Source organism: Carassius gibelio, chromosome A24, assembly GCF_023724105.1.
Source record: "Carassius gibelio isolate Cgi1373 ecotype wild population from Czech Republic chromosome A24, carGib1.2-hapl.c, whole genome shotgun sequence".
NCBI classification, from domain to species: domain Eukaryota; kingdom Metazoa; phylum Chordata; class Actinopteri; order Cypriniformes; family Cyprinidae; genus Carassius; species Carassius gibelio.
In genome coordinates, this window is record NC_068394.1 from 4,242,253 (window position 1) to 4,254,015 (window position 11,763).

The window sequence follows — 11,763 nt, forward strand, 5'->3', positions numbered from 1 at the left end:
AACTTTTATTTTTAAAGAGTGTATTATAAGCATGTTTGTTTTTCTTGCACACTGCTTCATTGTACCAGCCACAGATGAACACTTGCTCAAAACACATTCACATACAAATACTTGTTTACTGAAAAAAATGTATTTACATTTAATTATATTTTTTGTAATAGGAAAAATATAAGTATTTGTCAAGTAAGTGCTATTATAATAAATGTATGGCCTCTAGTGGTCTTGAGCTGTTGTCACAGCATATCGGAAATAAAGAACACTTCTACACTTTTAAATAATGGTTTTCAGTTTTCTATAAGCTAAATTTGCAGCATCATCCAGTGTTCATTGTCAAATGATTCTTCTGATATCAGTATAATATGCTGATTTGGTGTTACAGAATTTTTTTCTTATTATTGAAAACAATTGTGCTGCTTCATACTTTTGTGGAAAACTATGAACATTTTATTTAGGATTTTTTTTTTTTTTTTACAAAGTTTAAAACCACATTTATACAAAACAGAAATCTTTTATAAAGATCTTTACTTTTAATAAATGTAATGCATCCTTGCTGAACAAAGGTATACATTTTTCTTTTAGTTACTAATTCACAATCTATAGAACATCGATCATCAATTTTATTTGTTCTCAAACTCATTATTTTTTTTCTGTGATCATAATCCAGCACAATGAAGGACACAAAAACGAAATTTAGGAATTGAAGGAGAACCATTGCTAGAAAATAAAAATGAATTCCATTTTAATCATGCGTTCTAAGGATAAGTAAATTTTGTGTAAGAACTACCATGTTGGGTTTCCAAATAACTACTTATATGTCATAGAATTACTACATAATTTAATACATTTAACTGTAATCTATTACAAAAATAAATACAAATTAAGTAATTTAATTATTTAATTCTGAAAAGTTTAAATCACAAATTGGGTTACAACTGAATATTTACTGACTGCCCTGAAATATGAGACACCAATGATTCACGAGTTTAGGACACAGAATAGCACGTTTATTTGATATCTGTTTTATTTCCTATTTGGGTTTGTGTATTTTATTATTAAAGTGTAACTATTATTAAAGTCTGAGAGGAACCAATGTTGAGCAGTAATGTTAAGGATAAACCAGCCTGCTTTAAATGTATCGAAATGATTAACAGCTGAAAACATTAGTTAGAGATTTAAAGAAGTAATCAATTACATTAATAGAATAACTGAAACAGCTACACTACTCATTACATTTTAAATAGGTTAACTTGTAATCTGTAACCTATTACATTTCCAGAGTAACCTTCCCAAGACTGTCTGTAAGCAGAGTCACGATGAAGCTCTGAAGAGATTCTTTGAAGCCCTGCTTTAGTGCTGAGAACTGCAAAAAAGGGAGCCCACTTCTTCAGCCCTCACCTCTAAACGAAATAAAACACCAGCTAATGATCTGTTTCAGAAACTTGAGTAGCATCTCTATTTCCACTAGGTCATAAGTTCAAACATTGATCCAAAGAGTATAAAGCCTGTTACAGCTCAATATAACAGAAGAAACACTCATTTCCAAACATCTCTGTTAGAATTCAGTCTGTAATGACTTTATTCTTTATGCTTCAGCAAACGTAAATAACATTCAAAATCCAAAATTCAGTGCTCAAGGACATCTTCTAATGTATTTTCTGGACACAAAGCTTAGTTGGGTGATTAGAATAAACTGCATACAAAGCAGCCCAATGAGGGCAATAGAAATCATGAGGTTGATTTTGATAATTAGATCATTTTTTATCATTATGAATGTTTTTGTTAGAGGATTGTCTGTATGTTAAAATGTTCTTCTACAGTTGAGAGAAAAGCTGTGTAGCATTGTCCACATTGACAGCTTCCCGCGGAGCTTCTTTGACCACCTGCAATATATAGTTTATGTGAGATATGACAGTCCACACAAAGTATGTACAGTACAAAATTGATTTAGACATTAAATGTCACTGCACTTAATCACAAAACATGACAGTGAGATTTAGATACGAAGCACAAAAGACTTTATGAAAACATTTTACAAAAAGTACATTTACAGAATGTCCAGTCCTCAAAATTAAAGCTACAAATAAAGTGGAAAATGCAAGAAAAAACACTCACTTTCTGTTGTTTTTTGGGTTCACTGGATGTTGATTTTGATATACTTTTTACATCTCGCTGCACTTCTGTGAACATCTGATTTAAGCTTTCCACTTTTTCATTTTTCAGAGTGTTTATCTGTGGAAAGAACATCAGCTTATTTGTATTTAAAACCTCTAAAACTGTGATCACTGGCTTTAATTAAAGAAAACCTGGACTCACGTGTTTCAGCGAGGTCTTGACTGGTTTCGCTTTGGTCTTGGGTTTCGACTGTTTGTTCGCAACCTGAAATACATTCTGCTGCTTTTTACCTCTCTGTTTATTTTTGGCCATATTTGTCGTGTAGACTTTCTGATGACAATTCAAAGTGGACGTTGAACATCGACAGATGGCGAGATGACGCTTTGATTACACTCGATTATAAATTAATAGTGTCTAAAAAAAAAAAAAAAAATACGCCAACATATAAATCCTTGCATCTATTACAAAAAAATAGAAAAGCGTAGTTTCAACTATCAACAGCTCTTTTCCACATCCACGTGTCTGCTGTGACTACTGTGCTGCTTTTCCTTCACCGCACAAGTTCATCAGCGCCATCTAGTGATGTGGAGAGTAGACAAAATCTTGAAATTAGGTCACGACCATAAACTGTGGTCACGACCAACGATCTATGATCTAGGCTTTACAAATATTCTCTATTATAGATCACTGGTCACTACTTATTGAGATAAAAATGTTGGAACGAAGTATCGAGAATTTGCACTTCATTTGTCCATTCAACTCAAGCATTAGTGAATTCATACATACATTTACATACGTTTAAGATTCCAATCAAGGTTCCGATATATATATATACAGTTCAAAAATATCTAGAATAAATTAATATGGATGTATTATTTATAAGAATAATGCATAGCCTACATAAAAAAAATACATACATTAATATTTGGTCTACACATATACTTACAAGACAAATATACATGCTACATTTGACCTTCTTTATAAAACATGCATGTTCTCATTTGTTTGTTCATATATTAGAAATATCGTGGTTGAGAGTAGTTTCGACTTTTGGCCACCAGATGGCAATCATTTTATATTGCAAGTTCAGATTCAAGTACATTGATGAAGAGCTTTACAAATCTAGAACATTAATAAATGTATGTATTTACAAATAATACACACGCTAATTAAACACTAAAATAATACACTTAAATTAAATAGCATTATTGTCAATATTTACAGAAATTGCAAGCTATTTTCACTGTAGTCTTCCATATTAATATTAAAAATGAATACATTTTAGTTACATTTTAAAATGTAATATGTTTATTCTTGAGCATAATGGACAGTTAGCATAATTGTAATATGCTTTTAATAACAACTTTACACAAATTACGCTATTATTAGCCTGTCTGTGGGTGTTTGTGATAAAGCTACACACGTGCAGACTAAATGCAATATTTTGACAGAACTACACTCATCCTTTGAGTAAGGTAGCCCGTTTAAAAAAACAACAACATATTTGCATATATATGTCTGAAGTCATGATATCTTTTTTTTTTTTTTAAGTGTCAGCCAAGGGTTGCGCAAAACCACCATTCATTCGCTCTGCAGAAGGATGAATCATTGATGCACTATTGCCATTAAAACCAGTGCCACAAGTATCTATTTATGCAATCATAGAACGACAAGAATACGTAAGTAGATCAAAGCAGAAGAGATCCGGCATTCCGAGAGAGAGAGAGAGAGAGAGAGAGAGAAAGAGAGAGAGAGAGAGAGAGAGCATTATCGATCTCTCTGTAGCTCCTCCTGGTGCTGATCACACTTAGTACACGGTCATGTGGGCAAACAGCGTCCAGAAAGCCGCTATATAAACCTCCAGCTCATCTGTGAGAGGAACACTGACACTGCTTCAGAACACTTGAAGAGTCTTGCTGCGCATCTGTCATAATGCATAAAGGATGGGGATATTCAGATCATAACGGTATGACCTCCCATGTAATTATGATTTTAATAATTCATGTGTGATTTCATAGACTATGTAAATATAAAACGTATAACAGATTCTGTCTTTTTTGCCTCGTTATCTGCTTTGCCCTCTTTGACAAGACATGTTCACCTTGGCTGCTGCACAGCCAGCACTATCAATGACAAGTGCAATATGTACAGATTGTACGTATATTATGTATGTCATATGCATAACTATGCATATAAATAAGCATTTTAGTGTTGGATAATTTTTTTCACACAAATATGGATTTTTATTTCATACCAAATACAGAAAATACCTGTGCAATAGACACTGTGTAGACTGTGCAATTAATATATATATTTTTTTCTTGCTCTAAAATTGCACATGAAATATTTCATATATTAATAATTATTATTATTGCAAAGGCAGTGATGTAAGGATAGTTTTTCTTCTTCACATAATTGTGGATTTCTATTTAATCCGAAATGCAGAAAAAACATTGGACACTGCAATTTAAATGCCCATAAATATATTTTTATATTATTTATTTGAAAAAAGATATCATTAGTTTCTCTCTCTGTCTCTCTCTCTCTTTTACAAATAGTTTTTACATATTTTATTTTATTTTATTTTGCCTTGAAGGCAAGGATGTAGGGATATTAACTGTTGTATATTGGAGGGATGTCAATGCTAGTTATAGCCCTGCTTAAATGTGCAGAATTTGGTTTTTAAAATAAAAGTTAATGTCCTGTAAAAGCATTTTTGTCCCAGATACATATTGTTTACCCTCTGTATCACCTTCCACTGCAGGACCCGACAAATGGTATAAAGACTATGAGATTGCTAATGGACCTCGCCAGTCTCCAATAGACATTCAAACCAGTGGAGCATCTTATGACGAATCACTAAAACCGCTTAAACTGCAGTATGACCCCTCCACTTCACTGGACATCCTAAATAATGGACACTCTATCCAAGTGAATTTCGCCGATGATGTCGACAGCTCAAGTTTGTGACCTCTTTGTTAATATTTTATAATAAGCTACGTCTACTCTTGTATTAATCATTAGCTTTACTTAGGCAGAGGGTTCTTGAAACGACTGAAGTGTTAACGTTGATAATAATTAGAAAGAAAAGTTATTGAATATTGAGGCTGCATCTGACTAAAATGCAATCCCACAGTATTACTCATGAATATCACTTCATACTACTGAACATGCTTTTTCGAGAAGCGTTGGAAAGCATTTCAAAAGTTGGCTTTTGGTCTCTAACTACATAGTTACAAATTAATTTACAATATGCTGTCCTAGAGTGTTTAAAAGTCTTTAAATAGATAGTTAGCACAGTTTTTATAGATTATGTTTATTTATAGGTTATAGATTATTGTAATGTATGTCTAAGCAGGTGGAAAGCCTAAAATTTATTGAATGTGTTAAAATATCAGTGCAACACTTTGACCCTTCTCGTCCTCTGAGACACAGCTACTTTCGCTTAAAATTGTGAGAAATCACACACACACGCACACACACACACACCCACACACACACACACATACACACAAAATAAACTTACGCTGCTAAGAAGTCAATGGTTTGTTACAAGTGTCATTCATGTGAACTTTGACAGGATCAGTGTGTAACTTGTGTAGCAAGTTTTACCATGTTTAGCCCGTTTAACAATAGTAACCTGTATACACAGAATGTAAGACTTTGACATCATATGTATTATTTTTATCTTTGTTTGTCCACGTTAGCTCTGACGGAAGGCCCGATCTCAGGCAAATACAGACTCAAGCAGTTCCACTTCCACTGGGGAGCCAGTGACGACAAGGGCTCGGAGCACACAGTCGATGGGAAACGCTACCCAGCTGAGGTATTATGCTCTCTGAGCATGCTGGGAAAATTAAGACGTGAGATGTTTTCTTTATAATTAAGCATTCATGTTTCTGATCATTTCATCTTTAGCTCCATCTGGTCCACTGGAACACAAAATATCCCAGCATTGCGGAAGCAGTCACTAAGCCCGATGGTCTTGCTGTGGTCGGAGTTTTTCTAGAGGTCTGTGTTCAGTTGTACATTTTTAGGGCCTATTTGTTTTTTGGGCCTATTTGTAAGCAAACACTGGGCAAATTCACTAAAAATTCAAATTAGAATGAAGTATTCTATTTTTAGGACCTATTTACTAATCACTTTGTCATTAAATAGTTGCATCACTTTTGCTTATGACGTTTTTGCGCAAAAACAAAGTAAAATATAATAAAATAAAAAATATTGTGCCTCACTTACAGTCTTTTAAAATTTGTATGATTAAGTCTTTCATTTTAGGCCTTTTTTAAAAATTGTTTCATCAGTTTTTCTCATTATATTTTGTAATAATTAAAATAAAATAATGTACTTTAGTCACATTCATCCTGCAAATTAGAACTGAAGAACAAAGTTAGACTGAAGAAAACAAATTATTTATTTATTTATTTTTTTTAGAATGGAGCAAAAAATCCTAATCTTCAAAAGGTTCTGGATGCTGTGGATGCTATCAAGTTCAAGGCATGTCTACCAATTAATTTACATTTTGTTGTCATTTTTACTTCATGCCAAATATTGTAATCAATTCTGCTTCATTCATGATCGATTTGTGTATGTAATCTTGTAGGGAAAGCAGGACTCATTCACAAACTTTGACCCAACAGTCCTTCTCCCGAAGTCTCTGGATTACTGGACATACCTGGGGTCTCTGACCACCCCTCCTCTGCACGAGAGCGTCACATGGATCGTCTGCAAGCAGCCAATCAGTGTCAGCGCAGAGCAGGTCCTGACACAATTTATACCAGTAATACAAGCATAGATGTGGAATTTATAAGTCAAGTGCATAATAGTGAAGTATGGTATTTCACATAGTAGAGATTTGGATGAGCATTTTATTCATTCTAAAGCAGAGCAAAGAACACCTTGTTGACTCAAAAAATACAGGCTTGTTAAAGTAAAAAAAATGTGAACATAAAATTTTATTTCACATTTTTAACTTAAAAATGTATGTATTTTTAGGTTCAAATTGTACATAACTTTCAAATACACTACTGTTCGAAAGTTTGGGGTCAGCAAGATTTTATCTATTTTTTTCTTTAATCTACAGTATACTGCTATTTAGCAAAGAACAAATGAATTGGTCAAAAGTGACTAACAATTTTTACAAAAGTGAAATTTGAAATTTCTATTTAATTAAAGCATCCTAAAAAATCTAAAAAATCTTAAGCAGTAATAATAATAAATGTTTCTTGAGCAGCAAATCAGCATATTAGAAGGATTTATGATTAAGTATGTTGAAATATTTAAAAAAATATTTAAAATATATTACATTTTTTTTAGCACCAATACAACTTTTTAAGTTTAAGTTTAGAAACTGCATTAATTAATTTCAATTAATATGAATCAATAAATATATATATATATATAAACTGTATTTATATAATGCAATCACTACTTAGAACATCATGTAACCTACCTATATGCATGCAGTCTAGCAAAAAACATCCAATTATGATTTACATTATTATTAGTTTATTTAGTCTTTAGGCTTTCCACTTTCAAAACCAGCTAGACATTTGCTGTCATCTGAAGAAATAGTAAACAAATATACAAAACCTATTCATAGTCAGTTGTTTTTTTTTCTCCATTCAACCTCTGTGGCATCCAGCCCTTATGTGAAAATGAACATGACCCTGTCGAATGTTTGCATAGGAACACTGCTTCAAGGTTAAAATGTGCACATAACCTCATGGCACATTTCATTGTTGCCTGCTGAATTATTGACTTCATGAATACAAAAATATTCAAAGCAGTTTTACAGTAATAGAGGACAATAACAATTATTAAAATTCTACTGTAAAGCAGCACTAAAGAGAAATAGTTTTTCAGCTCAACTCAGTTTAGTTTTGATTTATTTCAGTTCATTTACTGTGTAGTTCTTCAACTGTGAAACAAGCACCTCTACAGAATGTTATTATTCAGCCTGAGTCAGTTCAATGTTGATTCAGCTCAGTTCAATGCAGCTCAAGTCAGTTCTATGTGGATTCAATTCAATTCAATGCAGCCCACATCAGTTCAGTGTTGATTCAGTTCAGTTCAATTAATCTCGAGTCAGTTCAGTGTTGATTCAGTTCAGTTCAATTAATCTTGAGTCAGTTCAGTGTTGATTCAGTTCAGTTCAATTAATCTTGAGTCAGTTCAGTGTTGATTCAGTTCAGTTCAATTCAGCCCGAGTCAGTTCAGTGTTGATTCAGTTCAGTTCAATTCAGCCCGAGTCAGTTCTATGTTAGTCAGTTCAGTGTCAGTTCTATTAAATAAATTGTAGCAGATGCTGAAAACTCATTGTTTCTCTTTCAATCTCTTCCTCTGCAGATGAAAAAATTCAGATCTCTGCTTTTTACTGCAGAGAATGAGAAGGCCTGCTGCATGGTGAACAACTATCGCCCTCCTCAGCCTCTGAAAGGTCGTGGGGTCCGTGCATCTTTCAAATGAAGGACCCCCCCCCCCAAACCCCTGTTTCTACCCTTCCCTCCCTTCTTTAGCAGTATATGCAAGCACAGGGTCCCAGGACAAGGGCCTCAAAGCACCTTCACCCTCCTTGCAGTGATGATGTTCTGTTTGGAGAGTAAAGAGGCTATGCAGGGAAACGTGTTTATACTGTCCATCACTCTTTCTTTCTCTTTCTTTACTTCATTAGTGCAAATGCTTGAAATAATTTGGATTTAGAATATGGTGCCAATTTTGTATGATGCTCTGATGTACATGTGATATACAAACAGACAGAAAGATGAATGGGGTATTTAATATGTAAATGGGATATTTGTATTGCTCTAGAGCAGAGATGCCGAAATTTGGACCCATTTGTCTCATGACGACCTTTGATTTGGCCCTCCATATTATATACTTACATGTATGCATTTGGCAGATGTTTTTATCCAAAATTACTAACATTGCATTCATGGTATAAAATGCTGTAGTGAATTTAATAAAAAAAAATGATTACAATGAAACAATTATATAAAATAATATACACTGTAAACCAGAAAATACTACTTCATTCTTTCTACTTAAAAAAATAAATAAATTGTGGACATTTTTATTTGGGAAATTCAGTAGCAATATCTATGAAAAAATAGTTTTCTCACCAATTATTATTATTATTATTATTCTGTATAGTTGTGTTTAATATAATCTTTACTTTTGGCCAATATATGAAGTTTGATTTCTGGTCCTTTGTATTAAAGTTTGAGCACCTCTGCTCTAGAGCCTAGACCAGCATCTCAGATTAAAACACAAAGGTAAATCAGATCGGTAGATTCCTGAACAGATACCATCTGTGCTGCTGTCCTTCCCTGCCAGGCTGTAATCTCTGGCTGTCTCAGCAGTGCTGAAGCTTGAGGAAACCCAATGCACACTGCTATCAGGCTGTAAGATCTAGAAAATCCCCTACGATAAATGAACACACGTGGCAAAACTTCCATGTCGGCAAGCATGGAAGTCACGCACTAAATCTAGCACATACTGTACAATCAGAGCAGCTTTAATTTGGAGTTTCTGCCTCAGATTGTAATTGCATTTCTCTGCATGTGTTTCTGAAAGATGTCATTTATAGCAATTAACATGCACAAGATTTCAGTTTAAAAACAGTAGCAATAACTGCATGTAATTCCTTAATGTGCCATTGTTTGTTTAGTTTTGTTATGCTTTAATCTTGGACTACGAGTAATTCACCTCTTGAGCTGTATTGCAAAGCGATGCACAAGTAACACAGTGAGTCTTAATAAAAGCCAACATGCCAATAAGACAAATCTTGCAGGTTAAGCAAGGAGGTCACCATCAGTTCATCTGAAGCACTGGGACCAAGTCTTAAGTTATGTGTTTGTAAAGACAACAGGTTTGAAATATGTTGTGTCACTTGTTATTGTACTTTACTTGAGTGCTTCGTTAAGCAATATTGTTCAGCCAATCTCTGTCATGCTATTTTCAAAGAGGATATTTTAAGTATAGATATTTTATGCTTATTCTGTGTTGTGTTTTTGTGATGATTTACTAATGACCTATGTGAAAGATAATTGTTTTAATATGGGAACATGATGTAATTTCAGCAATAAAAAGGTGCTATGCAGTGATTGAATATGTATGTGTTTTCTCCAAGCATCCTAGCCAAAATATTTTTTCAGGAATGCATATAGCTTAATTCTCATCAAGCTATGTATTTATACAGCACAATACAAAGTTTTATACAAAGCAGTTTCATAAACTTGAAAATAATACTCTCAATTTCTGCTATAAAGCCCCTCCACAAAAGACAACAGTGTTATTATTAAGTTCAATGCTGATTCAATTCAGTGTCACAAGGTTCCTTGATTATTGAACTATTGCACAAAGACCTCCCCCAATTAGTTAGTGTTATTTCGTCCGACAAGCCATGGCATATAATGCCACACATCATGTTCGAACGCAGTGAAAAATACATGGTTGAGCAAAGAGGACTGCTTCAAATTTCTGAAAGAAATTAAAACAATGAATACTGTTTTGTGGCTCTTTAATGTGTCGTGAGAGATTGTCTCTTCCCTTTATAATTATAGCACAAAATAAACATGAATGAACATCAGAAGGTATCTTGTTTCAACTACAGAAAGTCAATCGCCTGTCAATCAAACTCCCAGTGAAGGATCAATATTTATAATAAAGAGATAATATAGATGATTTTTTTCTGAATATGAATTGGCCCAAAAGTTGTATTCATATCACTGCTATTTGGCACAAAGGACACAATTTAAATGAAATTAGCTACACAAATGATCACTCCCGAATGCAATCCATGATGACCGTGATATTGATGACATTATCACGCAGCTGTAAACAAGAAACGCAAATTCATTGTCATTCAAATGCTATATATGTAAAATATCTGTAACATTTAAAGCACAGGCTAATAGATAGATTAATAGCTACTTACTTTGATAGAGGCTACAACTTGAATAAAACCTACACTCCTGTGAAACATTTCCATTCTAGTGCAGTCTAGGACGTTGACCTTTTTTTTATCTCACTAGCTAATGATTAGCAACTATGCTGAGTTATCGCTAAGTTTATAGGCTCTGTAAGTGATTTATGTTGGGAATATCACAATAAAATATATTTAGGGTCAGATATCATGACAGCCCTAGGCTAGAAAAGGAGCCAGAAGAGCAGCCTACACATTTCTAACCAATCACAAATCATTTTACGCGATCTGCCACATCAGGTTACATGTGCGCAACATCAGATTTGCTGCATAGTTATTATCTTTAAAACTAAAACAATTAAAAAACGTTTTTTTTTTATTAAATGAAACCGTTGAAATAAAAAATGTGAATGTAAATATATGAAAAATGTAACTAAACAAAATTTTGAAATGCTAGCTTGTCGACTACATGAAATTCAAGTTGAAGCACTAAAATTACAACCTGGAAATTAATAAAAACTAAATTTAAATAGTAATATTTAAAAATAACAAAAAAGGCAAAAGCCCATAACAAAACTACCAAAATAATTACTAATATAATTATTACTAATATACATTTAAAAAAATAACAATACATTATTAATAGAAACAAATTTCTAATATAATATTAAAATGATAAAATATATAAATAATACTAAAACAAGTAAATACTCAAATAAAAATAA

General features: G+C 33.1%; 2 protein-coding genes across 2 annotated transcripts; one reads left to right on the forward strand and one right to left on the reverse strand.

Annotated features, from left to right (window-relative positions):
* Positions 1–1,548: 1,548 nt before the first annotated feature.
* LOC127945823 (ribosomal biogenesis factor) lies at positions 1,549–2,682 on the reverse strand. The gene is made up of 3 exons (XM_052541901.1): positions 2,314–2,682; positions 2,113–2,229; positions 1,549–1,880 (listed from the first exon to the last, which is right to left on the reverse strand). The coding sequence occupies exons 1-3, from the start codon at positions 2,422–2,424 to the stop codon at positions 1,812–1,814; spliced, it is 297 nt and encodes a 98-aa protein (XP_052397861.1). The 5' UTR covers positions 2,425–2,682; the 3' UTR covers positions 1,549–1,811.
* A 1,228-nt stretch (positions 2,683–3,910) lies between these two features.
* Positions 3,911–10,217, forward strand: LOC127945820 (carbonic anhydrase 2). Its single transcript, XM_052541897.1, has 7 exons — positions 3,911–4,078; positions 4,877–5,074; positions 5,820–5,938; positions 6,031–6,123; positions 6,547–6,609; positions 6,716–6,871; positions 8,461–10,217. Exons 1-7 carry the CDS (start codon positions 4,045–4,047, stop codon positions 8,578–8,580), a joined length of 783 nt encoding a protein of 260 aa, XP_052397857.1. The 5' UTR covers positions 3,911–4,044; the 3' UTR covers positions 8,581–10,217.
* Positions 10,218–11,763: the final 1,546 nt, after the last annotated feature.